General features: G+C 34.0%; 4 protein-coding genes across 6 annotated transcripts; 3 read left to right on the forward strand and 1 right to left on the reverse strand.

Annotated features, from left to right (window-relative positions):
* Window positions 1-6,409: 6,409 nt before the first annotated feature.
* LOC140986974 (cytoplasmic 60S subunit biogenesis factor REI1 homolog 1-like) lies at window positions 6,410-9,027 on the forward strand. The gene is made up of 5 exons (XM_073455396.1): window positions 6,410-6,574; window positions 7,405-7,971; window positions 8,107-8,276; window positions 8,378-8,596; window positions 8,689-9,027. The coding sequence occupies exons 1-5, from the start codon at window positions 6,470-6,472 to the stop codon at window positions 8,846-8,848; spliced, it is 1,221 nt and encodes a 406-aa protein (XP_073311497.1). The 5' UTR covers window positions 6,410-6,469; the 3' UTR covers window positions 8,849-9,027.
* A 3,054-nt stretch (window positions 9,028-12,081) lies between these two features.
* On the forward strand, window positions 12,082-13,706 carry LOC140986566 (aquaporin TIP2-1-like). The gene is made up of 3 exons (XM_073454863.1): window positions 12,082-12,186; window positions 12,343-12,615; window positions 13,147-13,706. The coding sequence occupies exons 1-3, from the start codon at window positions 12,082-12,084 to the stop codon at window positions 13,489-13,491; spliced, it is 723 nt and encodes a 240-aa protein (XP_073310964.1). The 3' UTR covers window positions 13,492-13,706.
* A 655-nt stretch (window positions 13,707-14,361) lies between these two features.
* On the forward strand, window positions 14,362-18,906 carry LOC140986025 (tRNA-splicing endonuclease subunit Sen2-2-like). 3 transcript variants are annotated; one of them, XM_073453975.1, is made up of 2 exons: window positions 14,362-14,651; window positions 18,017-18,906. In XM_073453975.1, exon 2 carries the CDS (start codon window positions 18,022-18,024, stop codon window positions 18,766-18,768), a length of 747 nt encoding a protein of 248 aa, XP_073310076.1. In that variant the 5' UTR covers window positions 14,362-14,651; window positions 18,017-18,021; the 3' UTR covers window positions 18,769-18,906. The 3 variants fall into 3 exon arrangements, with proteins under 3 accessions (XP_073310076.1, XP_073310075.1, XP_073310074.1); XM_073453974.1 differs by lacking the exon at window positions 14,362-14,651 and adding an exon at window positions 16,302-16,423; XM_073453973.1 differs by lacking the exon at window positions 14,362-14,651 and adding an exon at window positions 16,308-16,440.
* A 782-nt stretch (window positions 18,907-19,688) lies between these two features.
* On the reverse strand, window positions 19,689-26,457 carry LOC140986024 (tRNase Z TRZ3, mitochondrial-like). Its single transcript, XM_073453972.1, has 12 exons — window positions 25,998-26,457; window positions 24,582-24,671; window positions 23,933-23,977; window positions 23,793-23,847; window positions 23,599-23,642; window positions 23,093-23,512; window positions 22,735-23,003; window positions 22,464-22,611; window positions 22,285-22,335; window positions 21,437-21,840; window positions 20,713-21,349; window positions 19,689-20,037 (listed from the first exon to the last, which is right to left on the reverse strand). Exons 1-12 carry the CDS (start codon window positions 26,433-26,435, stop codon window positions 19,723-19,725), a joined length of 2,916 nt encoding a protein of 971 aa, XP_073310073.1. The 5' UTR covers window positions 26,436-26,457; the 3' UTR covers window positions 19,689-19,722.
* Window positions 26,458-27,996: the final 1,539 nt, after the last annotated feature.

The raw sequence follows: 27,996 nt of genomic DNA on the forward strand, positions 1-27,996 counted from the left end.
GCACAAGAGAAACAACTACGTGCATGCATGGTTTAGAGGAATGTGGGTTTGACATGCATGGAAATCAAATTGGAGGCTCAAGTGGTTGTATTTTCAATACTATTCAAGTCTAAGATGATCAAGTGAAGTATGACGAGTAGATCATGTGCATGCATTAATGCATGGCATCGAGTGGATAAGGCGTGGACTGCTGAGGGCTTTTATGACTTTTGTTTAATTTTAATTAGTATAGTTTCAAGATTTAGTTATTTAATCAAGTGATAAATCAGATCTTTTAAATTCAATAGGTTCATACCATGATTAGGAGATTTTGCATGCATTTTCTTTGTGAGAGAAAAATTACATCATCATTATTGATTATTATTCATATTATTTTTTATACAAGGATTTGCGTTGTTCTTTACGATTTTTCATGTGTTTCTCAAATCAAACATATCAAAGTACAATACTTTGTGGTGTTTGTCGTTTGTCTTCAATTAGATTTTCAAGGACGAATTCTTTGGAGATTCTCTTGAGATCAATTGTCTCATTTATTAGTGTTCTTCATTTCTAAACAATCTAGTTTATGGGTGGAATTCACGATCGCTTGTTTCAAAGATTGGGACATAAATTCATAAGGTTCTTGTCGTTAATCGAATTGAGGGCACGATTTTTTGTTCAACTCGTGTTTATATTCCATGACTACAAATATTCATATCATTTGGTAATCAGAATATATTACTCGAGACAAAAGTCGTTATTTGTGTCAAAGATTGTGTAGGATCTCGCTTCAATATTCTTGTATTTTATTTTATTTTTTTGATTTCGTGAGTCACAAGAATTCTAAAATATTCGTGTCTTTTTAGTCTTCTTGGTTTCTTGAATCATCAGAATTCTAGAAAAAATAATCATGTATTTTGTTTTTTGAAAGTCTTGTATTTCGTTTCTTGGGTTCTTGAGTGTGTCTTACACTTTTGAATTTCGTTAGTATTTTTAAATTCTTCTTCGAAAAATTGAGTCTCTATCTAGTTTATTAGAGTGTCTTTCATCTTAATTTTTTCTTGGATTCCAAGTGAGTCAATTCTCAAGTGTTGTAAACTTTGAACTTGCAAGTTTGATATACACAAGCTACAAAACCTAAGTGCATCCTTTTAGAGAGTCCTCGATATTTTAGTGAATGAGTGTGAGTGTTTTTAATTCAGGTGTAGGTCCCAAAAAGATTAATTTTTTCTTAACTCAAATAAATGCGGGTACCGAAATCATTCTTAATTTGCGGTTACAGGTACAATAGATCGAGCTGTTAAAGAAATCAACATGGTACCTAAACGTGGAAGTTCATGACATATGACAGGAAATGTCAATTTATTATTTGAAACCATTGAATATCAAGGTCCAAGGATCACCTTTGAAGACGATTCAAAAGATAAAACTATGGGTAAATGTTGAAGAATCAATTCATATATTATTTGATGAAGTTTTTTTGTTCCTAATGCACAAATTAATGCATATTTGAATGATCTTTCCAATAGAATGAAAAACACTTATCTTCTGACAATGATGGTGAGATTCATATCAGAAGAATAGATAACCTCCATTGTGAGCCAGATATCTCCACAAATCAAGTTGATTGAGACATCGAGCTTATACCAGAAGACCAAGGTGAACCAAGCAGATCAAGTTCGAAATCAAACTAAGCTTGTTGAAAAAAATCTGATCTGATCCAAGAACAAGATCCTCCTATGGTAAATTCAAATCCTCTTGGGTCATACTATCGGTGAAATAAGAATCATCCACTTGAGCTGGTCATAACTCACCCTTCTACCTCTTTAAGAACTAAGAAATAGATGCTTGATGAATATTTGCATGCTACATTTATCTCCTAGAATGAACTGACAAAGATTGATGAAGCTCAAATTGATTATAATTATATAGATATCTACAAGAGTAATTAGGTCAATTTGATAGAAATAAAGTTTGACATTTAGTTCCTAGACCGTTAGATCGATCTGTTATAGGTACTATATTTGATTTCAGAAATAAACTTGATGAAAAATGACAATGTAATTCGTAATAAGACAAGATTGGTGACACAAAGTTATAAGCAAGAAGAAAGAACAAATTTTGTTGAATAATTTGCGTCTGTAGCTAGATTATAAGCTATTATGATATTTCTTGCTTATGATGCATTTAAAAATTTAAAGTTTAACAGATTGATGTTTAAAAATACATTTTTGAATGGACTATTACATGAAGAAGTATAAGTTGAATAACCTCCTAAATATGAGAACCATGTATTGTCTGATTAACCGACAACCCATAATACATAATTATTTGCATATAAATTCATTTAAGTAAAACTGATCCAACAAATTTTTTGTCAAGGTGTTCGCTTTAATCATAATAAAAATGTCTACTTTTTTGGTTAATAATTGTTTGCAGAATATCTTTTTAAATTTTTTATTAGCCAACTTTTGTATTTGGATATGACATAAACTTTAGTTTTTGAAAAATGTTGAACCTACAGATATCATTATCTTAAGTTGAATTTAATTGGAGCGTGGGGAGGTCTTTCATCGGATCCCTAGCTTTTGAGTGTAAATAAACATTTATTAATTGATGATTTCAATGTGCAATAAATTAAATATCAGAACAATTTGGAAGAGACATGATTAATCAGCTTGCGTACGTGATATTTTTATTAATCTGAAATTATATATCCTTAAAAGCTATTAATATTGTAAGAATTCTTTTGACCAGATTGATTTTTCACAATCATGATATTCTGAATCAATACATACAAATCATGAACCATTCATGCTGGTTAGAGCTGAACTTCAGCCAATCTTCTGTTAATTAAATGATAATGAAAATTGACGGTATCGTCGTCAATTTTCATTATCATTATAGAGAATGAAAAAGAATTAAATACTCATTACTTAATTGATTCTAATTATTTTATGATTGGTAATAATAATTATTATTAAGAAAATGACACTAAAAAATTTTATTGTTGTTTATCACTAGTATTATTATTGTTATTGCAAAATTTATGATTGTTTTATAATTTTATTTTTAAAAAAACAGAAAAATAAAAAAAAGTGATCCAGTTAAAACCAAGAAGAAAATGGGACATGTAACACATGTTTGGTCACAGAGAATTTATATTTTCTAATAATGGGCATGCTACTCACATTGGTCAAATAAAGTTTCTTCTCTCCCATGATTTGGATTTTGATTTGGATTTGGATTTGGATCCCATTTCTTTTCAACCTATTAATTTAATCAAAGTTGACACTAAATATATCCCAAAAAACATAAAATTTGCAATACAAACTAAGTAGGAAACGAAAAGCTGAATATGAAGTACATACGAAAAGGTGAAAGATAATCAATCATAAAATATAAGATATTTCACTGGCGAATTAGTCATTTTTCAATAAATTTAGTTGCTGACCACCGCGTCCCATCTAGGAGTGCAAACTAGTCAAGTCGATCTCAAGTATCATACTATTCGAGCTCGAACTCGATAGAGTATTCATTTTTCAAACTCGAGTTCAACTCGTGAAAATATCAGGTTGAATACGAATAGGTTGTGGTTGATCTTTAATATAATTTCATCAGGCATAATGATTCTCAATTGTGTGTAGCCTTTATTTAAAGAATGTGGGCATCCCCCGATATTGATTTCACTCCAAACCAATGAAACAGAACACAGAGAAGCTACTGAAATCTGGAAAATGTAGCATTACCCCTGTGGATACTCAATTAAGAACCAAGGAACAACTAACAATAAATATTTGCGGCATTACCACGAACTGAAGAACATCTAAAGAACCACAAACATCTATGACAACAGTGCCTGATATTCGTCAACTAATTCAAAATTTCAAGCATTTGAAACCAATCCGATCTCCCAAATTCAACGGTATCATGTTTCTGGACCTCTGGTTCAGATACCTGAAGATACACCATTTGAGTGTATATATACATTGAACACAGAATTATCAAACTGAGACAAGCCAAGCCTCTTAAATAACCCATATCTACCATCTTCTATGATTGGAGTAGATGCACGAGCTGGATCATACCTTGTTTGATGGGTTAGCGAAGGACCAGCAACGGGAGGAAGCTCCCAGCAAACATCGAGCACTGACTCAACAAATCTGCTGTTCTCAAAATGTTCAACATAAGTAATTGTCTTGTTGCTATGGTTAAAATCATCCCGGATATGCCCTCTTACGCCCCACCAGGCTTCCTCCAGGTCCACAGAGCTCGTCTTTATCAACTGCTTCGTCCCAGAATTTTTTCCTTCTAAATCTTATCCTGGCTTCATCGCTATCTTTGAAACAGCTATGTCCGCCACCTGGATAGACAGACAGGTTATACGGTGACTGTAGTAAACAGAAAAGGTTGCAAATAAACTGATTAAGAAAGTGTGATCAACGAAATGAATGGTTTGACTGTTCCAGGAAAATGGGGAAAGAACATGCAAGCTTCACTCTTTCATATACTCATACAACTAACATATTCAACTGATCAACATATTCACAGCCAAAGAGGAAACGAAGATTGTAACTTCAAAAGGAAAATAATTTTGTGGCAGGGTTAATGATTATTTCAAAGAGAAGCTCTGCCATTTTTTGGCAACTCTTTGCTTGGTTGAATTGATTAGAAAAAGTTGTTAGCCAGTAAAACTGTCAACTATGCACCCTTTTAATTACTGCCAAATCATTGAATGATTTGGACAGTTTTGACTTTAAAGAAAATGAATCTGTCCAACTCGAACGTTGTACACTCTTAGATTTGGTGATCGCTTAGTGATTTTGCATAAAACACCTATCTATCTACAATTTTCTGCTCTAAAAATGGTGCTTCAGTTTCTCTTTATGGGAAGCTAATCCTTTCATTATCTTGTTTCAGAAACAAGAACACAAGGAAACTCGACTCATTGATGCTAGGGTTATTTTTTATCGTTATGGTTCGATCTGAAGAATGGGGAGAGTATCCTATACGTGAAGCTCATCTTTCTCAAAGGTTTGTGTACGATGAGAATGGATACTATCACTGCTGTGCCTCAATTCCATTTCCAGAAAATATGCATGTAGAACGACTCATTTACCAAAGATTTTCCTTGTATTTTTCTAGTAGAAACTGAACAATGTTTATCTAGTTCTTTTTTTTATGTTGATCTTTATGTTATTTAATCTGCATCATATTGTTATTTCAGAAACTTATGAATAATACCATATCATAGAGATTTATTCTATAAATCTCAAATCTAAATAGAACTGATAGCCATCATATCACGACGATATTGATTGATGAATGACCTACATCTGGTAATCTCTAATACTTGCTATCAGTAGTATCTTCTGTGCTCTTTGCACTCTGTATAATGGTGGTATATGAAGCGGTAGTGTTAAATATTGATCAATGACCTATTTCGCTCCAGTTATTTGTATAAATATGAAATTGAAGTAATTATAAAAATAAATCAATAATAGAGATTTGATATTTTGATAATCAATAAACAATTGAGAATTAGTGATTGAGATAAAATTGTGTGAAAATATGAAAGGAACGAGGGGTATTTATAGAAAAAAATTCGGACAAAAAAATTTCGAACAAAAAAAAGTGTAACGGTCGACCAGCCGGTCTAGGTTCGAGCCGACCGTTACACAACGGCCACGTAATTGTGACCATAGATCTTCAATAGTCATTTGATCATCTGATCTTGGTCGTTCATTGAAAATATAAAAAAAAAAAAAAAAAATTGACCGACCCCTGAGTCGACGGTTTTTACACCAATAAATTGTAACCAGACCGCTTTAGGACGGTTTCGGGTCAAACCCGTTGACCTGATTAACCGGCTCGTTGACCATGAGTTGGTTCGGTCCTGGTTTGGCTCGGACCTTGGCGTGGTCCATGTGATTCATTGGATCTACACCTATTGTAGGGTCGAGTTAACCCTAATTTAATAGTTTTGTTAAGGTATCCATATATTTTACCTTCTTATTATTATCTTCTATCATCTTATTATATTTAATTGAAGTTGATGTCTCGATGAATTCATGACGTCTTATTTGAAATTATAAGTATACTTTCATTTAATTATATTTTCAAAATTCAATCATATCTTTATCTAAATTTTCAGATTTTTAGATAATCAATCACATCTAATAAAAAAAATATGAAAAAATCATTAATTCGAAAATAAAAAAATTATCATATTTAGATAAATATTTTAACGGTAGAAACACGTCACGTGTGCAAATGATCACTAGTATATATATATATATATATATATTTATATATATATATATATATATATAATAATAATAATAATAATAACATCAATTTACTGTTAAGAAAATAGTGTTTAATATTGGGACGACAAACAAAAAAATGTCGGTAAAAATATAACCCTAATGTCATTAACCTGGAACCAAAGATATTTCTTCAAGAAAAAAATCAGACACCAGAGCAAGGGATGCCGGGATTGACTTGCAACGCTTGCAACAAGGAATTCCTCGACGATTCTGAGCAGAAGCTTCACTACAAATCTGAGTGGCACCGTTACAATCTTAAACGGAAGGTGCGCCCTCGTCGATTCCTCTTCATAATCTTATTGTATGTGTTTGATTTTGTTTATATTTATGGGATTCTTTTACTCGATACTTCACATCATATTTCATGTGTTATAAGTAGTGAAAGGAGGACTCTTTTCTTTTTTGGCTTTTGTTTAAGAAGTTGTTGATGGGTTGCTTATTGTACGGAGCTCATATTTGATTGAATTCATGTTGACTATCGGTGAATGATTGGCTCTCTACCGCAGATTATGATCAGAGAAAGAAAGCTGTTTCGTAAAAAAATTGACATTTGATGTTATTTGTGGAACAGTATTGTAATGTGAGGTAATTAGAGAGTAAAAGTCAGCATATTGTCTTGAATTTGAACTGGTTACTCGTGAACACAAGGTGTCTGTAGTCTGAAGTTGAAGGATATGGATTGCCTGTGTTTGGGACTCTAGGAAGAGTTCCGTACTTGCTTATTTTATGAACAAGATATTCTAGCCGCTCTCAAGGAGTTTACTCGACCAAATACATGATTGACATGATGATATAAAACTTTATTGTGGAAACACAGCGCTCAATTTTAGAAGTGCTGTTATTTATCGCCTTTATTTGAAGCTGGTGTTTTAAGTAAGATCATGACCGCCCATGTTTTTTTTCGCTTATAGTTTCATGTTAAATTGAGTGTGAAAGCAAATAGCTGTTAGTATGGACATTTTAGTTGTCTTCCATAACTGAATAATTTGATATTCTTGTCTTAGGTATTGCTCCAGAGCCATCGTCTCTGTATTCTGCTGCTGTATGTTTCTTAAATTTCTCCTGATGCTTTAATTTAGTTCCTGGTTTCGTTCAGGTTGCAGGTGTTCCGGGAGTGACTGAAACACTTTTTCTAGCTAGACAATCTGCACTTGCAGAAGAGGAAAAGAAATCAGATGAAACTCCCCTCCTGTATAGTTGTGGATTTTGTGGAAAGGGATACAGAAGTTCTAAAGCCCACGAACAACATCTAAAATCTAAGAGTCATCTATCACGCTGTTCTGAATCAACAACTGGCGAAGATGAGGGAAGTACAATTATTAAGCCACTTCCACGTGTTCCAAAGGTGCCTTTGCATCGTTTGGTGTCAGAGGATGACGATAGTGAAGAGAGTGAATGGGAAGAGGTTGATGATCTGGAGGAAGACTTGGCTGGTGAAGCCAGTGATTCTTTGGCCAAACTCAGGGTGAACGAGAGTCCTGATAATGATGATATGGATGAGGATGATTATAAGTTGAATCCAACTTGCTGCTTTATGTGTGATTTAGAGCATGATTCAGTGGAGAACTGTATGGTTCACATGCACAAGAAACATGGGTTCTTCATACCTGACATTGAGTATCTGAAGGATCCTAAAGGTCTTCTTACTTATCTCAGCCTCAAGGTATTAAATGTGTTTTTATATCAAGGACAATTTTGTTTTCAACTATATTATTTTCTCCAACTGTTCACGGTGTTTCATTAATTTTTTCTTTTGTGCTTCTTTAAAGTTTAAATCTTGATGCCTAAACCCACACAGGTTAAAAGGGATTTGATGTGTTTGTATTGCAATGAGAGATGTCATCCATTCTCCAGTATCGAAGCCGTTCGGAAGCATATGGAGGCAAAAAGCCACTGCAAAGTGCATTATGGTGATGGAAGTGAAGAGGAGGAAGCAGAGTTAGAAGTGTTTTATGATTATAGCAGCAGGTTTTTATAACACCAAGAAAATACATAGTTGTGTGCGAATAAATTATACGTGTGAACTTGTATCCTAACCTAGTTGGTTCATTTTGTTTATGCGTATAAAGTTTTGTTGATGAGGAAGGAAAGCAGCTGGTTGCAGTCGATGACATGCAGAAAGATGTGGAACTTGGTGGTGGTGGCTCTGAGTTAATTATTACCCGAAGAATTGGCGTCACAACCCTGACCAAAATGATCGGTTCAAGAGAATTTTTAATATATTACCGCCAGAAACCACGGCCAACTCCTGCAAATAGTGCCATTACTGCCGCCAAATTGGCTTCTAGGTATGTGAAATGATCGGATAGATCCTTACTTCCTACCCCTAAAAGTAAAATAAAACTGGATATTTAAGTGAAATTATATAATTTGCCCACAGGTATAGGAGCATGGGTCTGGCAACAGTGCAATCAAGAGAACACGTACTCAGGATGAAAGTAATGAAAGCAATGAATCGGTCTGGTATCGAGGCCATGCGCTCTAAGATTGGTATGAAGAGTAATGTTATACGCAACCTCCCCAACAACGTTCCATATTAGTTCTTGTTGTATCTGTTATAGATGCGCTGTGAAGAAAAGATCGTTATTCCTATTTTTCTGTTCATTCATATGACTGCTGCATGCACGCATCAATACTGTAGAAGTTCCATTTGTGACGGGTTAATGTGTAATCTACTTTATTTTAATTAATTTTTTTAAAAAAACTATGAAATAGTATAGCAAGCATATTTTTGCTCTCCTGTCTTCCTGTCTAAGTAGACTTTCAAATTTTTTTTTAAATGTCAATTTAAAGCAATAATTAGTTAGCACGTTGATTGATGTAAATTCGAGTGATAAACCTACCAAAAGTGCCTTGTCAAGATTGTTCATTAGTTCTTTCGAAGGTGCACATGCAGCTGAAGTCAGATTCAGTGCCCGATACTTTTATAGCAGCATGTTTAACTTTAGCTACTAAAACCTAGGGGTGTCAATCGGGCCGGGTTTCGGGTCAATCTGCGAAATTTTTTTTTCCAACCCTAACCCGAATCAACCCGAAACCCCCCAACTCGAACACGAACCCGTCTAATCTTCCTAACTCGAATTTTATTTATTTATTTTTATTTTTTTAAAAAAAATTAATGAAAAAAATCGAAAAAATAAAAAATAATAATATTTTAATTTAAACATATAATAACAAAATTTTCGATTTAAATTTGAAAGTTTAATTGTAGAAAATTAAAAGTATATTTACTAAATCAAATAAACAATTGTTAAAAAAATAAAAAATATACGAAATAAATATTAAATGATGAAAATTTATCATATAAATATACAATAAATTTTGTTCAAACATACAATATATAAAAATATAGGTAATATTCTCAAAAAAAAAAGTTTTCAGGTCAACCCACGACCTAACCTGAAACCCATCAAACTTGACACTAAACCGAACCCACTCGACCCGAACCCGAAAACCTCCAACCCAAACCTGATTTTTTTCGTGTCGGGTTGACGGTCGTGTTGCATTTTGTCACCCCTGCCTAAAGACTAACAGAAATCTCTTTCTCCGTCCTTATCTTTTCCCACTAAGTGTCTTCGACCTCATCACTGCTGCTTCCTCGCAATTCCATCGGCACCACCAGCTTTCTATGGCGGTGGCTGTGGTTGTGTGGAGAAAGATATCGATTGCTTTGTCCAATTTTTTATTTTGGATTTTGCAGCACGGTTTTCATATTTGGTCTGTATGTTAGATGGGTTGGAGGTTTTCTTTTCTGGATTAGATCAGTTCTTGGTTTTGAGCGTCTTAGAATTTCATAATTTGGGCATTATGCGAAATATTTGAGCCCTTGTATAACATGAAGTGGTATTTCCAAATATAATAGTGTGCTCTAATCGTCATGTCAATTTTATGAGACGGATCTTTGATCCGACCCAACTCCATAAAAATTTTATTTTTTATGTCATATGTATTATTTTTCATGATATGTATAAATCAAGTTGACTCATCTTACGGATGTAAATCTATGATCAGTGGATAGTGACGGAACCAGGAAAATTGGATCACACGTGCTAGGATTTTAAACTTTGAAATCTTTTAATTTTTAAAATTAAGCTACTCTGATTAATATCAAATTAATACAAATCTTTTTAAAATTTATATATAAAAAAAATTTAAAAAATTTGGGTCACATGTGCTGGATAACAATCTGATTCATTTTGCCATAGTTATCCTGATTTTCTAACAAAATTTACAAACTCTCTATATGATCGGTTCTAATAACTAAAATCGATAATCGAATAATAGTTGTGAGATTAAAAATTTTCTTATAATTTAAAAATAATCTTATTTATTTACTCTTGAAATTCATCAACATTATTTTTCTATAAACTTTAATATGGAATATATATTGTTTTAAATTTAAAACTATATATTAACGATGTTGTGATTTGAAGATTTGGTTAAAATAGGATATTTATGTCAAAAAAATTACTTAAATTGATTGGTTAGAAGTAGTTACGTGACTAAAATTTATAATCTCGTAGATAAATGAGAAAAAAAATATTTTGTCACGTGTTTATAGTAATGGGAATAAAATCATGATGATATTTTCAAGAATTTGTATTACATATAGTATTAATATTAATAGATTTAAAAGGGTTATTATAAACGACATATGTACGTAATGAAATTTCATTATTCGCACACTAAATTAATTATTTCATGATCCCAATCAGGGATTTTTTTTTTGGTCAAAATTTGGTAGTTATTTACTTTTCAATTCTTGTTTTAATTGTTGATATATTATTGTACATGTCAATAATTTCGGGTGTTATGTCAATATCTTTCGGTGTCAAATCAGCATTCCGACAAAATAGGATCAAAAACACAAAAAAAAAAAAAAAAATCAAAGTTATTGTACGAAATCCAAACTTAGAATATTCAGTGGACTAAAACTCAAAATTGAATAAGTTACTGGACTAAAAACGTCATTTTCTCCTCAAAATTAAAATTCTTCAATAAATTGACTGATTTTAAACTTGTTTAAAGTTGGAAATAATACTAACTAATTAATTTGCGTATGAAAATTTTATCCTTCGATCCTGAAATCAAGTTGTTCCCACTTCTGAATAGGATCCTTCGTCAGGTAGAATAACCATTAAACCTTAAAGCTTATGAATCTGAATGAAAGAAGAGTTTGAAGCCAATATTACAATCTTTATTTCATCGCAAGTGATACTCACGGGAAATTTAGGGTCCGATTCCAGCGAGTTTCACTAATCCAGACACAAGTTTTGAAATTATTCTGAGCCTGAAATCACAAATAAGACCATTAGAAGGGGGCCAGGAGGGTGTCCTAGTGTAGCCCCTCCGACGCTCAAGTCAGAGACTGAGGATATATGGGGGAAGCAGCTAAGGGCGCTGCTGAAAATAATATAGTGAATGTCTTATCATACGCTCAAATCTTGTATTTATAGGAGAATACTTGGGCCCTTGATGAGTCTGTCTTCCATTTGGGCTAGGGATGGGCCAGAGATAATGGGCCCATCCGTGGGGTATCACCAAGGAAAAAAAACATAAAAAAAATTAATTTTTGAAATTATTATTAAATTTAATAACACATTTATCATAGTACGATTTTAATAAAAAAATATTTTTTTAAAAAAAACAATATTAGATTTCAAGATTTATGTATATATGCGTGTGTCACTAGTCACTACAGAACACAAGTAACCTTTAGTTTTCCTTTCCGATCTCTATTTTCTTGATCATAAGTATTTGATTCTAATTAATCATGGCCGGAATCGCTTTCGGAGGATTCGATGACTCGTTCAGCATTTCCTCGTTGAAGGCATACATCGCCGAGTTCATATCCACGCTGCTCTTTGTCTTCGCCGGTGTTGGCTCCGCCATGGCTTAAGAATTTAGTCGATAATCAGGATTGATTCATACAAACCTTTATGTTTTTTTAAAAAAATTCACTTGAAATTTGAAGTTATTTTATCCGAATATCCATGTGTGGCATGCATGATCATTGCTACGCCTAACGTCCTAGATTTCATTGTCCTTGACAGACAAGTTGACAACAGACGCCGCCCTCAATCCAGACGGGCTGGTCGCAGTGGCCGTTTGCCATGGATTCGCTCTTTTCGTGGCGGTGACGGTAGGAGCCAACATCTCCGGTGGCCATGTCAACCCTGCCGTCACGTTCGGTTTGGCTGTTGGCGGCCAGATCACGATCCTCACGGATATCTTCTACTGGCCGGTTGCTCAGATTTTGGGATCCATTGTAGCGTGCTTATTGCTTAAAGTCGTCACAGGAGGCTTGGTAAGTCTAATTATGACATTTTAAGTTAGTGCCAATTGAATTATTTCTAGCCAGAAAGAAAGAACTTAAACAATAAATTTACGATCATAAAAACTTAAACTATATAGGAGAAATTGCATACGGTACTATCCTTGTGAAATCTCGATATTACTAAAAACTTCTATGATTGTTTTCAAATTTTAAGCATAAAAACTTCTGAAAACGCGAACGAACAATAGTGTACGTTTGCTCAAGATTTGAAAATATAAAAATATATGTGCTCAAAATTTAAAAACACGAGATGTTGATAAATCATTTTTTATGAGATTTTTAACAATCTTGGGATTTCACAAAGTAATGTATAAAACTAATCATAAATAATAAAATGCTAGCAAAATAGAAACAATGAAGTATACTTTTTATAGAAGTATATTTTTCTAAAGCATAGCTATTAATAACCACGATTTGAAAAAAATTCTAAAATATAAATAAGGGAGAAGGCAACAAAATTCCTGATCAGTCTGAACCTTGGGATCAATATTGGGCATGCAGGCTATCCCAACCCATGGTGTGGCTGCTGGAGCCGTTGAAGGAGTTATAATGGAAATAATTATCACATTTGCATTAGTCTACACAGTCTATGCTAAGGCAGCTGATCCGAAGAGAGGCTCGTTGGGCACGATTGCACCGATTGCTGTTGGATTTATTGTGGGTGCAAACATCTTGGCCGCCAGACCGTTTTCCGGTGGGTCGATGAACCCCGCCGTGGTTAGTGGGGACTACTCCGGCAATTGGATCTATTGGGTCGGGCCACTTATTGGCGGAGGATTGGATGGGACCATTTATAGTAATGTATCCATGCATAGTGAGCATATACCACTTACGAATGAGTTCTAAGGTGGATTTTTGAATGTTTTATGCAATTTTTGTAATGTTTGTGGTGGAAAATGAGATATCCCTTTTGATAAGGGATTCTTTTGTAATAAGAGAGAGTTGAGGGAATTTGTTTTCTTTTTCTTCCTTTTGTTTTTATTGAATTTGGTTTGCAGCCTTTGGATTCATTTTCTAGGTTTCTTGTTTGCTTGGTGAAAAGATATTGAATTTGTTGACGATTTTATCGCTTTTGTATTTTATAGTACTTTTGCCCGGACGCCTACACCAAACACCGAATGCATGCAATAATCACACTTAATTAAAAGAGTAATCAAATCCAACATATGTCCGACATGTTCATAATCCTCCAAGAAACAAGTGGAAAACCAAGTAAATGTAATTAGTTTACAACCATATATAAGGCATATCACTACAAGAAATATGACCTATCGCGACGCACCACACGTTCAACGTCGTCATATGGTACCATTTCGCGACACATAATGAGCTCAGCGTCGCTGAAATAGCGAATCATGTACATCCATTTTTCCACCTTTATTTTGGGTTATTTGGCGACTGAACAAAGTTAATGCGTCACGAAATGTAGGACTTCGGCGACACAGATAACATTTAATGTCGCTGACACGTAGCGGGGAAATTTTCCCTCCTACTTTCTGGGTCCTTTGGCAACATGACTAAGTTAAAACTTCACAGAAAGATGACCCTAGAGCGTCGCAAAACTGGTAATTATATGCATTATATAATTATATATATATATATATATATATAGTTATATACAAAATTATAATTTTTTTATTATATTTATATTATTTATTTTTTATTATATTTATATTATTTATTATAAGTATTTTCATTCTCCCAACATTCTCCCCCAATTTTCCCCGCCTCATAGAATCCCCAAATCTCCCATCGTTCCTTTTTTTCTATCGGGAAGTGGCTTCAAGTGAAAGATTTTCAGAAATCTGTTGTTAATCGGAAGAGGCAGGGCGGGAGTTCATCGACATTGAGTCTGGCAGAGTCGTACAAATCACTTGAAACACGGGCAGAGGGATTAGAGATTTAGGTAAACCAAATTCAGGGGGCAATAGAAAGTTTAGAAAATGAGCTACAAGAGGAGAGGAAAAATCATCACGATGCACTGATCTCCAAGAGCAGCTGCAAAGGTACTAATATATTTCGGAACTGATTGAAGCAGATGGTTGTGTACTCAATTTATTGGGCTTGATTTATTGTGTTAAAATGATTTTTTTTACATGTCGTGTTGTGTGAAAAGATCATTTTAAGCAGTTGGTATACTCCTTTGGAACGTTTAAAATTTATCACTTACATATAAAATGGTCTTTTTTTGTCTATAAAATCCACCTTTTTTTGTCTATAAACTCCAGAGAATATGCCGGTGACTTCCGGTGCAAGCCTCTTTATTTTCCTTAGTTAATCTTCAGTTATGTAACAAATCTACAAATTATAGAGCAATTGCTTTTTGATGGTTAGCTCCATGATTCTTATCGTTGTCCAATTTTAAATTGATTTGTTCTGACTTTCACAAAGCACAATCAACTGAAGATTCACTAAAAAGAGAGATAAGAAATAAAGAAGTAAACTAAAGAGAAGAATGGAACAAGAAAATTTGCCCAATCCTGATTTTGACTTTCATGTTTAGTTCAGTGATAACATGCTTTGGCCCGTAGGCTTTTTCATTGAAGCTTGTTAAACGATTTCTGAAATTTATCATAGCCTTTCTGAACTGTCTTAGACAACTTTATGGATACAGACTTTCTGAAATTTATTGTCGCCGCATGATAATACTTTTTGGCGAAATGTGTGTTCAGCGTCGCGAAATGCGTACACCGTTAGTGACGTTTTACTTTCAGCGTCGCCAAAGGGTCGATTGACATTTGCCTAGAGCAATTTGCGACGTATCTCGGAGACGAGTTCTTGCGTCGCCAAATATTTTGCGGCGTGTTTTGCTTACATTTTGCTACGTTGGTCAGCGTCGCCAAATGTAAAATTTCTTGTAGTCATGGACACTCATGGTGTAAAAAGCCAAATATCAACAGATAAAGCTCCTTGGTATCAGACCCTGATCCAAGCTAATCGCTGCCATATGCCTAAAGAGAACGTTAAGTTGTTACCGGATTGAAAGGTCCATCCAACTTAAAACTTGTGCCGTGAGAATGGGGTGTTTAAAGTAAAAGTAAGGGCGTAAACAACTTAATTGTCCAATATGTAAACACAAGTATACAAACTTATATGAAATGCATGAACATGTATCGGTGATCATGTATCAATATTAGAATCTCATGCCCAAACTTTAAGCGTCAATGTGTGTAGCACACTACTCTATCGAATGATTGATAACTCCTACACATGATAAGATCTCGGATCTACAATGTCATGGGTCAATGTAGCACATTGCTCCGAAGAACTAGTAGTCACTCCTATGTTACGACACACATACACAGCTTCTTATATTTTATTTTTTTCTAAAACTACATCAACATATATATAAATAAATAAATGATTTTGTTTAAAAATAAATTAAAAAAAAGTATAGATTCAAAAATTTTGCGTAGTAAATTCAAGAATTTTCATATTCCAATTATTATTGTTATTTTTATTAATCATATTACTAGTAATAATAAAATAAAAAATAAGTTGATGGATAAACCTATATACTTTCTTCGAAAACCACATATTTAAATAAATAATTTTTTTAATACAAAAATAAGTTCAATGTTTTTAAATGATAAATTAATTATAATAGGTTTATTGAGAGATATTCTCATATATTTTTATTTTTGAGAGTTAATCATTTTTTGTATAAAAACAAATCAGTTATGTGTTTCTTAAACTCAATTTCATTATCTTTCATTTTTCTTCTTGATTTTTCATCTGTCGTCGGGAGAAATCTTCTTCGTGAGATTTAATTCTTGAGGTAATTTGCACCTAAAGGTAAAATATCCTTGGATCTGTTATTTTTTCATTTGATTAGGCTACAATTTTTTATTATTTTTAAAATTTTCAATTCCAAATGACTTTCTAATTGGGCAAAATTATGTGTTATTCTTGTGAAAATATAGCTGCAAGTGTTGAGTCATCGATTCATGTTGATTGTGGAATGGATTTAAATAGGGCTAGTTTAATTTAAGATGCAAGGTAAACTGAACTCGAGTTTGTACTGTCGTAGATTTTCAGTTTGAGACTGTTCTTGCGATGATGTTGTGCTCTCCTGACATGTCTTTCGTTATATTGTTTAAGGATGTCAAAATGTGATTTTTTTTTTTTTTTTGGCTTATGTTAAATTATTGGATTTAGGGTTGTTTCTGTTAAGGCGTGAACTGAATGGATTTTGGGACTTGTTAAATTTTAAACTTTTGGCATGCTACTACACTGTTATGGTTGTGATCACGTGTTTTATGAGTTGATTTGGATTCAAGAAAATGGACGATTTCAGCTTAGAAAATCTTTGGTTTGTGCATACTAAACTAAATATAAGTGGAATTTGAGGGAGATACAGACCCAGATTGAAGATCTACATACAATTTTTTATTTAAATGAGATGTGTATTTTTCTATTTGCTTTTTATTCTAATTTAAAAACCAAAGAGGTATTAACAGTAAAATCTTTCTATTTTGATCTTGTAAAATCAAAAAACCCCACCACTTTTAACACACCGTTATCTCCTCGCATTTTTGTTGTTTAAATGAGAGATATCGTTGAGAGTGATTGTCATTAGTTTGCTCCTTACAATAGTTGACAATCTTTTTAGGTTTTAAGGATTTGCATTATGTTTCTTGTGATGTGATTGTAGAGTTGATAATGTGTACAAATATTTCCATTATATTGTTTCGTTGGTTACTTGTATTTTTGTAGTTACTTTCTCAAAGCATTGATAGTAGTAGAGGACAAACTGTTGCAAGTACTTTACTCATTATTTCAGAAATAATAAATGTAAAATTTGTCATCTTATGATAAAAACTTATGCTTAATTGTTATTTTTAGGCTTAGACTAATAGCTTTATTTTAAATAGACTTTGTAAAACATTATGGATGCTGACATAATTCGTAATGTTATGTTTTATTTGGATGATTTTAGTATAGGAAACAAATGAAATAAGTTTCTATTTATATGTTGCATTTGGACTAGTTTAGAAGATCCGAACTCAATATTATCTGTCACGTGTCATAATCTCATTCGTGTAGTTGGATTTCTCAGAATAAGGTAATCTGAAGTAGATTGGACGGTTCATTATAAATTCGGTGCATCCCTGCAGCATGCTGATCCTCAATTGATCATTTCTTTAATATCGCTTAATTAACAATTGATATGGTTGGCAACAATTTTTATATCACAATCCAGTTGTTTACAATGCACACAAAGTGTTCGATGGAATGTAGTCTTGTCAATCCCCAAGTTCTCAATGTTTCTCTTTTCACTCATTTCTCAATAATTTTGCCTTGGTATCATTACTTAATTTGTTTTGGCCTTTTCATTAAGTATTAAGAGATTCTTTTTTCTTGATGCAAGAGTCAATGGGGCCGAGATGGAAAGGAAAAGCAGCAGAAGCTACATCCCTCGCAGACCCCATGTCAAAAATAATTTCTCGACTTCAGTCCTCTTTGATCGAGTCCAATTCTCATGGAATCCTTTCCGGGTGCAGCGTTCTTCTTGCAGCACATCCAGAGCAAACTGAAATCTTGAATCAAGCGTGTTTTGGTCGCCCGATAATTACCACTGAGAAGGATAAGCAGTGGTTTCAATTGTGTTTGGAAGAAGCTTTTTACTTATGCTATGTGATGAAATGCATTAAGATTGTTGGCGGAAACAACTGCCTGATAGATGATACAGAGTTGTGGCAATACATGGCTTCCAAGAAAGATTGTTTCCCAGTCTTATTTAAAGCATACTCTCATCTTCGAATGAAGAACTGGGTGGTGAGGGCAGGGTCTCAGTACGGTGTCGACTTTGTTGCCTACCGGCATCATCCAGCTCTGGTGCATTCAGAATATGCTGTACTTGTGATATCTGAGGAAGATGGTGACACAAATGGCAGGCTAAGGGTTTGGTCTGATTTTAATTGCACGCTTCGTCTCTGTGGTAGCGTTGCGAAGACATTGTTGGTTCTTTTTATTAGCAAAAATGGTGACAATCGTGATCTTACTCCATCATGTGTAGAGAATTATAATGTTGAGGAGAGGATCATTTCCAGGTGGATTCCAGAGCAAAGCAGAGAGAATCAAGGAATGGAACACAAGAAATCATTTAAATCACAAACTTAATTATTGGAGAGATGGATGTAAGATTCAAGGTCTCTGATCGAGGGGGTGAAAAAATACATTTAACGTATTGAGGTACAAAGAGGCCATGTTATGTTTTGTTTTGGGAAAATTTTTGAGGAAATAATTGTGGAAAAATAATTTGTATGTTTGGAAACATAAAAAACTAGAAAATCCATTAGTCTATAACAAAATCCATTAGTCTGTAACAAACACCCTCGAGCTACATAAAAAACAGTGTGCCAAAGAAGAATCCAATAAACTAAAGAATAAATCCAAAAAAAAGAAAAAAGATGTTAGATCAAATATAAAAATAATATAAAATAAAAAAATTTAGGAGGACTTGAAAACCTTGTATTTGTTTCAACACAAAAACTCTTGTGAGACGTCTCACGGATCAATTTCGTGGGTCGAATATCTTATTTGAGTCATACATGAAAAAATATTATTTTTTATTGTGAATATCGGTAGAATTGACTCGTCTAACAGATAAAGATTCGTGAGATCGTCTCACAAGATATCTAGTCTTGTTTCAATTATAACATACTCATACATGCTCTCTCAATTATAACAAACTCTTTCGTAATATATTTTTTTAAAAAAAAGTGTTCTTTGTCAAAAGCATTTATAGCCTAGTATTGATATGTGCTATTAGGAAGAAATCTCCAAGCATAAAAAAAAATCATACAAAATGATGAACAGCTAGAAGGAGGGCTTGAAACTCCGACCTCTGTTTAACCAACGGAGCTATTCCAGCATACACTTAAAATTTCGCTATTTATATTTATTGTTAATTAAACTTAAAAAACTAAGTAATAAAATGCTTTCAAAGGTAATTGCATGTGTGCGCTCGCTTTTTCTATCACCGGTGAGAGGGAAAAAAAGATCAAAGTTTGAAGTGAAAACGACCGAAACATAGGATATGCAAATTCAAAGAACCATTAAAAAGAATTTGATTCATCCAATTGCAGTAATTAAATTAACATCATCAGATTCATCAACAATCATCTCGTCTCTGAATAGAAGCTTAAGGTATGGCAAAACTCTAGGAAGAACATGCAAATCCGCTAAATTAACACTCATCAGATCAAATGCAATACACGTTTTGTGCATGTGGTCTTCGTTGAACACTGGAATCTTGGGGTATCTTTGGCTGAAATGAGTAAGAATTATACGGTATGCGCCAGCAGAATCACCTACTTCCACAGCTTCTTTTGTAGTGCTGTGGTTTCGTGCAATGGCCTCGTCCACCATGCTATCTTCAAAGGTTGCCTAAAAGAGGGAGACAATAAAGTCACAGTCAAGGATAGTTGTCGTCCTTGAGAATGTAGCTTTACAGAAATCGACAAGAAGCTGCTAGCAATGACCCTTTAAAACATATACTTAAAAAAGTAGATATCGTCTTGCTAAAAGCTATAGGTTTCAGTAATAATGGAACTCAAATCATATAAGTTCTGGAGGTTTAGAATACTTTAATAGTGACAAACACTAAGGCATATTTACGACGCAAACTAAATCTCCCGGGTGATTATTATAAACATTCAAACCTTGGGATGTCCTGTCCACATGCATTAATTAAAACCAACCTAAAAAAGAACTAAAATTTCCATGTGTTTACACCAAAATGAATTTGCTTGTGTGGATAAAAACTGTAATCTGAAAATTGTACACTTTCTTAGAAACACACTTTGTTCAATTTCAACAGAAACCCATGGAAAAGATTCTATAAATCAACGGAAATCAGTTTTTATTTTATTTTATTATGACTTGAGTTATCTGAATTAGATTGCTTAAGTAGGTTTTCTATTTGTCTATTTTAAAAGATCAACGAAAATATTCAAAATTTCAACAAACATCATCCATGCTCATGGCGTTTCAATGTCATTCACCATACAAATATCAACCCAAAAAACCAATTCAAGTAGAGCAATGAGTTTCAAGACTTGCCTCGTGTATAAGAACCGTTGCCCCAGATGATGCCTTCACAAGCTCAGGACATGGCCTGGTGTCGCCTGAGTACACTATTTTCCACCCTGGTACGGTCTTCCCAACTCTATTGATCTTATTTGCGCCTTGCAGTACAACACCAAATGCTTGTGGACAATGAATGACAGGAAAACTTATCAATGCTTCTAATCCAGCTTCATTGAGAACCTTCTTCAATGACTCGAGGATAGGAATGGCGGCAGCATTTTGTGTATGACTGACTGGTCCTTTCCAGTAGCTCTGCATACCACTTCCTCGAGCAAAAAGTGTAGAATCAACATGTTTGTCTACTTTCCCGATTGGGTCTAGACTCTTCACATTTTCTTCATTTGATTCTAAAGCCTCTAAAGATGCCTCTGTGGTATGTCGGCAATCAAGAAACTGCATATCAAGATCCTCGAGTCTTTGGTATGCATCGAGAAATCTTTTAAGCTGCCTAGGGCCAACGACGATGACGGGTTCGTGTGGTGATCCCTTCAATAAATCACGTCTCAATGCAAGTATTCTTGCGAGACCTACGTGATGATCGGCATGGATATGTGAAATCCAAATACATCGTAAACCTTTTACAGCTTCGTCTGCACCTTCAACACCAAATCTGTGGCCAAAATATCACGGAAATGTTAATAACTTTATAACATCAGGAAAACAAGTATCGAAACGAGAATATTTAACATGGTTTTACCTTCTTTTTAGCTGTCCAAGGGTTCCCTCACCACAATCCAAAAGTAAACTTCCTTTCGAAAACAAATTAATGAAAATAGAACTAACATTTCGATATTTTGAGGGCTGAGATGAACCAGTTCCAAGAAGAACGATTTCCATTTCTTCTCTTGTTATATTTTCAAGACAGCATGGAAGTGCACCTCCGTGTAACCAGGGTTCTTCAGTCATAACTATGTCAGTTTCTGATGATGTCTTCTCCAGACTAGTTATTCTGCTTTCCCACCAGAATTGGGCCACTTGTTTTGAAGCATCCACAATCTCAGGTATCTCTGACTTCAGATCGTCAATGATCTCAGACGGAGATGATACATTTGGTATACCAGATTTGTCAAGCCCAAGACTTGCATAGGGACGTAGATGGAACTGCATAGCATTTATGAATTTCATCACCAGCAGACTTGAAATAGACACTAGCATTTAAATCGTAACTAAGTAACTAACCTTATAACTAACATATACGCATTGTGAATAACATACTAAGAGTTCTCAAAACTACCTACAAACTAACAGTGAGAAGAGTCCAACGACATAAAAAACATCGAACATGTGATAATTAAAAACAATTCATGTCAAGACTCAAAATCAAGTCATAACCTTATCATTCTTATTCATTTGTTTTTCATCCATTAAAACTCAAGAACAAGTAATAAATCAGTATTCGTACAAGAAAATTTGAAAAAAATGATACAGTTTATGGGTTAGAAAACCAGCTGCATAAAAGCTAACCATTACATAAAGAGGTCCAAGAAATATAAGAGAAAATAATGATAAATCTTGCGAACAGATTGAGCACTGAAGCTTTTATACCTTGATAAGATTCTCTGCTGGTATAATTTCAGTTGTTTTTGAAACAAGATTCTGCCAGGATGGAATAAGATAAATTAGTACAAAGCACATACACATTTGAGTACAATCATATGAACTAAATGTACTTTTCAATAACAGAAATCATAGTTTGAATACAACATAAAATCATCGAGGTATACCTTATTTGACTCTCTTGCATCTGATGACATGGACTTGAGGTGCTGCAGAGACCAAAAACCAGGAGCTGGAAAAAATTGAGGACACAAGTAGTTAAGACGTGTTGCCATTCTAGCACTTGCTTTCATGATTGGCACTTCGATATTCCTCCTAAAATAAATATGAGATCCATCAAACTTAACTGTTTCAGAACAAACCAGTCAAAGTAAAAATATCCACCAAATTTGAAAAGTATAAATTAAAGAGAAAAAAACGAAGATAAAAGGAACCAACTTTTCATGCCCTGCCATGATATGCTGAGCAGCGCCAAATTTAGACATCCACATTTGATAATCAGGAGTCTTTGAGACAAATGCAGGACTTAAATGAATTACACAATTCACAGTTTTGGGACACTCTGGGGAAACATGGGCTATATCTACATAGTAGGGAGTCAGGTATTGTAGAGAGGATAACTTCTCAAAATGTGCCAACGTTGGGCAATCGACCAGCAGTACAATAGGACCAGGAACAGATGGACCCAGTACATCACTTGGGTGTACCTAAAAAGCACAATACACGAAACGTTTAAACCGGAAGAACTCAAGGATACAGCATACTGCAAAACCTTTTATATGGTAAAAGCATCTACCATGATATTTTGACGATCTGACTTAACAGAATTTCCAAGTTGCAGTTCACGATACTTTGGACCCGGTTTCAATCCAAGAGAAGAAGCTTTTTTCGGGTCAAATTTTCCCTTAATTTCTGGCAATTCGCAAATGTAGATAACAGAAAGATCGCCAGGCTTGGTCTCATTCAGCCCAGATTGAGGAGAATTAAGCACATGAGAAATCTCTTCCATTGGTCTTAAGATTATTGCAGAAATTTTGATCACTTCATCATCAATAAGAACGAGAGGATCACCAATCTTCTTTGATATTCGACGAGGAGACCCATTCGAATCAGGTGTCTGCCCAAAACTACGTGCATAAACCATTGCAGCATTGGGTATGAAAGATTTCATTGCATCGAGTAAATATTTAAGATCCGAAGGACCCCAAACATTAACCTAGAGAAAAATCAAGGGTCACATCATGAACCATTCTTCATAATCATAACCACCAAACATGAAAAAATATTGATCCATATGCTTACGGTCATTCCTTCATCCCCAGTGCCGGCCAGCGTCAGTAAGAGACCTGCAATCCAAGGTCAGCAATCAACATATCAAAATTTCGCAGACAATGGCATAGGATCATCAATCGCCATTCCATTATATGATGTAAACAAAACCATGTGTTTCTGAAATCAAATAAGGATATTGCAGGAACTGCAGTTCAATAGCTTACCTGGAAGACCCCCGGCTGTTTCGGAGCAGACACGGGAGAGAAATATATGATCAATCTGCAGAGATTTTCACAAACAAGTAACTCATTCCCCAGAGTGATAAAAATAGAATGGGCTATTTTGAGATTTATGCAGCAGATACCTTCGACAACTTGATTTTGTGCTCAGTGCAGTAGCGTTGGAGCCCCTGGAATAAAGAAATATCACATTCAGGGAAACAAGTACAAAAGTTCTAATCAAATACACATAATCATAGAGTTAAAAGGACAAACAAAACTTGGACAGTAAATAATTGTGCAGCTTTCTCCTGTTCCTATCCAACCAGTTGAATAAAATGTAGTACAGGTTACAGATGGGGAAGTTGGGGGAACCAATGGTCCATTGGAACTATGAAAGCCTCTCGTTTTCAAGCTTCGCTCGCAAGGAAGTTATAAGGCTAAGAGCAAGAAAAGGCAATGTTGATGTATCCACTCGCCCGGCTAAGGGCAAGAAAAGGCAATGCTGATGTATCAACTCAAAGTTAGTTGTTACTAGTTAGACAACTGGAAGTTGCATGCTTTTTCTCTGTTTCTCACAATCGGGAATTATAGCTAAACAAGAGATGCAAATAAAATTATCTAATTTAATAGCTTGATATATTAAATCTATTCCCTCTGAATTACACATGACCATGTTACAAGTAATCCTCCTAAATTTAAAATAAAACGAGCAAAAGAATTCCCATGCAGCACAAAAATTGATGCATAATGTCAAGAAAGACTAAGAAATGGGATTAAAATAATTAAACTCACTTCTCCAGCATTGAAAATAAATCTTTGCTTGTCAAAAAACAGCAGCACTGAAGGTGATGTGTCTTGAGTATCCATACCAGTCCCAAGAATCTGATGATAAATAAAAGATGTAGTAACTATGTCAAGTAAATAAAACCTGTAGAAAATCAAAATCAAGTCACTAAAAAAATCTAATTCTCAATGTATATTCATTATTGAGAACTGAGTGCATCGTATGAAAGGAAGAAGATATTTTTTAACATGAACAAGAAATTTCAGGCATATTGGACAAGTGCATTAAGAAAATATTTGTTCAAATCCAAGTTGGCCAAAACCCATCTTTCTACTATCTTGGAACATTGATTCCCAAGTTTCTCAAGTATTAGGGATAGTGGTGTAGAGCACTTTCATTCTATACCTTGGAGCAATTCCCCGAAACCTAGGAAATTCTTCTAACATGCATACAAATCTCAAACACTTTCTATACATGCTTAAGTCGGTAAGGATGCTTCAAGGATTTTCCAAACATGGCATCTTACAAAATTCTTTCGTTATTTTTTATGGTTCTTCCTTTCCTCCAAATCTTCAAATAAAATCATATTTAGGCGTTCCTCCTCTTCCTAATGCATCTATTCTTCAAAAAAGAAAAATTAAGATTTGAGATTCAAGAGTGTACCAATTCCATCAAAGAGAACTCAAACCCTCACATTAAGAACATATGCGTAAGGGTCTACCAACATGAAAGCTTGATTAACCAACCTGCTGATTGACCTCATGCACAAAATACTTGCCTAAGAAATGTCTTTTTTGTTCTGTCATTCTTTTTGTCAAAAGCTCTATTTCTTTTGGAAACATGAATTAGCCCTTTGAATTTTGACACTCTGATATCATGCCACAAAAGAAATAACGGAGTATGTCTCCTGGCACAACTCTCGAATCCACAATATTTGAGAAAAACATGAACGCAAAGAAAACCAGTCAACAGATCTTGCTCCACTAGCCAGATCCATGAAAGAGATCAAACATTAAATATACTTCATACTTTTTAAGAAAAAGCTGAGGTCAGTGAAAAAAAATCAATGACCATTTCTTACCACAGGAACCAAATGAAGAATTCGTCCGACTTACAATCTATAAACATAGCTATAGAGTAAAGAAAGCAATAGCCACATTTATCGCATACATAGCTTGGCCAAGTGCAGGTGTACTTGATGAATTTTGATACAGAGAATACACGAAATAAGAGTTCTTTTCCAGGGATGAATGCTCAGCTTTTTCAATTTGGAACGTGGCCGATAAAAATTTTATAAATAGAGCCCAGATGCAAGAAACAAGCTTGGCTTCAAAAAGCATAAACCAACAATCTATCAGAGCTCAATTCAAACAGGCACCGAGAAAAAAGATCCAAAAATAAGAAAAGCTCAAAATCTTCCATACCTGAACATAAGCAATGGTATTGACAGGATTGAGCTTCCGAACTTTAAGCTGTAAATTCTTCTTATTCTTGTCACTGTCATCTCTACCTTCAGCCCTCTTCCTATTAAACCCAAAGCCCTCATCACCACTTTTAGTATTATCCAATTTTTCTTCCATTGCCAATAAACCTCCTTTATTACAATCACTGTCCTTCTTTTTAACAATTTCTCTAAAAGAACGTGAATTCTTGTTGATTTTATTGTCTGGTCTTTTGTAGTAGGAAGAAAAGGTGGTGAAATAGGGAAGGGAATCGTGCTTTTTGATATAAGTTTTTGAGAAAAAAGGAAGTGTAGATAAGAAGGGGTTTTGAGAGAAGAACCGAGGTGCGGCGGAGAACGGGTGGCGGCGGCGGTGGTTTGCGGAGGAGAGGAGGAGGCGGAAGCTTGTTACATGGGGCATGTTGGTGGATTTGCGGGGTTTAGGAAAGACGGTGCTTCAGTGTAGGGAATTCTGAGGCCCAACCCAAACAAGACAGGCCTGATACAATGTGGGCCGAGTATCCTAGAATTTTTTGCTGTCTCGGGTTGGCCTACTTTTTCTGGAAGTTGGATGGTACAGTGAGGGATCCAATGGTCCAGCATCCTTTGAGGTCTACAGCGGATCTACATGTGATGTCTGTGTTTTGTATAAAAATTAGAAAATGTTTTTTTTTTATATATTTAAAATGGAATTTATACATTTTTTAAAATAAAATAGTTGGAAATAAATTAAAATGTAAAATAAAAATGCAATACATATAGTTGGATTGTCAGAGAGCGTTTTGAACATTATAAAAAAAAGTTTCACCACCTCACCAAAATCAGTTAGTAAAAATGCAAAAATTTGTGTGAGACGGTTTCACGGGTCGTATTTTGTGAGACGGATATCTTATTTGGGTCATCCATGAAAAAGTATTACTTTTTATGCTAAGAGTATTACATTTTATTGTGAATATTGGTAAGGTTGACTCGTCTCACAGATAAATATTCGTGAGGTCGTCTCACAAGAGACATATTCCTGAAAAAATTACTCTTAGAAAATTTGGATCCGTTTACAGATGTAGTTAGGATTAACAAATTTTTATTTTATATATATATATAAATTAAGCACAACTTACGGAAAAAAATGGAAATAGAAAAGTTTAAAATTACACATATAAATAAAAAAAAATTTATTTTACAGAAATAAATGAAGCTCCATGTCTCCCTCTGGTGAAGCTAAGCTAAACTATAGGCAAGCTGGCTTGGGACCCCTCTCGCTGTCCTAGATTGGGGTTTAACATTATCTTTTTATTAAGTGGTTCTAAGAAGAGCACTAAAGGAACTTTTCAAAGTAGAATTTTTTAATAATATTTTGAATAATTCTCTTGTACAACGTTCTCGCTTATTTATATTCATGAAATAGATCCACTCGATCTATACTTACGACGAATAATGATACTTTTGACATAAAAATAATATTTTTCAACCAAATCACTATATATTACAAAATATATTTTGAAATAAAAATAAAATTTCTTAACTCAAATTATCATATATCGCACAATATTTCTTTATAATATAATTAAATGAATAATATTTTTACAGCGAAAAATGACACTTCGGATATAAAAATTAATATTTTTCATGTGTAGAATATTTTCACTCAAATGAACATATATTAAACAATTTTTATTCACAATATAATAACGAAAAATAATAGTTTAGTGTGCAGTGAAAAGATTATATTCTAGACATAAAAAGTAATATTTTTCATTAATTATGTCGAGTCAGCTATTTGTCTCATAAATATGGCCCGTGAGATGGTCTCACATTAGTTTATGTGTAATATTTATATGCGAGTATGAGTTGTATATATTTATAATATTTTTTATATAGTGTATATATTTTTACAAAATGAATATATTTTTAAATAGTTTTTCATTTTTATTTAATTTGTTTGAATACTTTTTTAACGTTAAACATAGGTGTGGATTTCAAGT

Source organism: Primulina huaijiensis, chromosome 10 (genome assembly GCF_012295235.1).
Source record: "Primulina huaijiensis isolate GDHJ02 chromosome 10, ASM1229523v2, whole genome shotgun sequence".
NCBI lineage: Eukaryota > Viridiplantae > Streptophyta > Magnoliopsida > Lamiales > Gesneriaceae > Primulina > Primulina huaijiensis.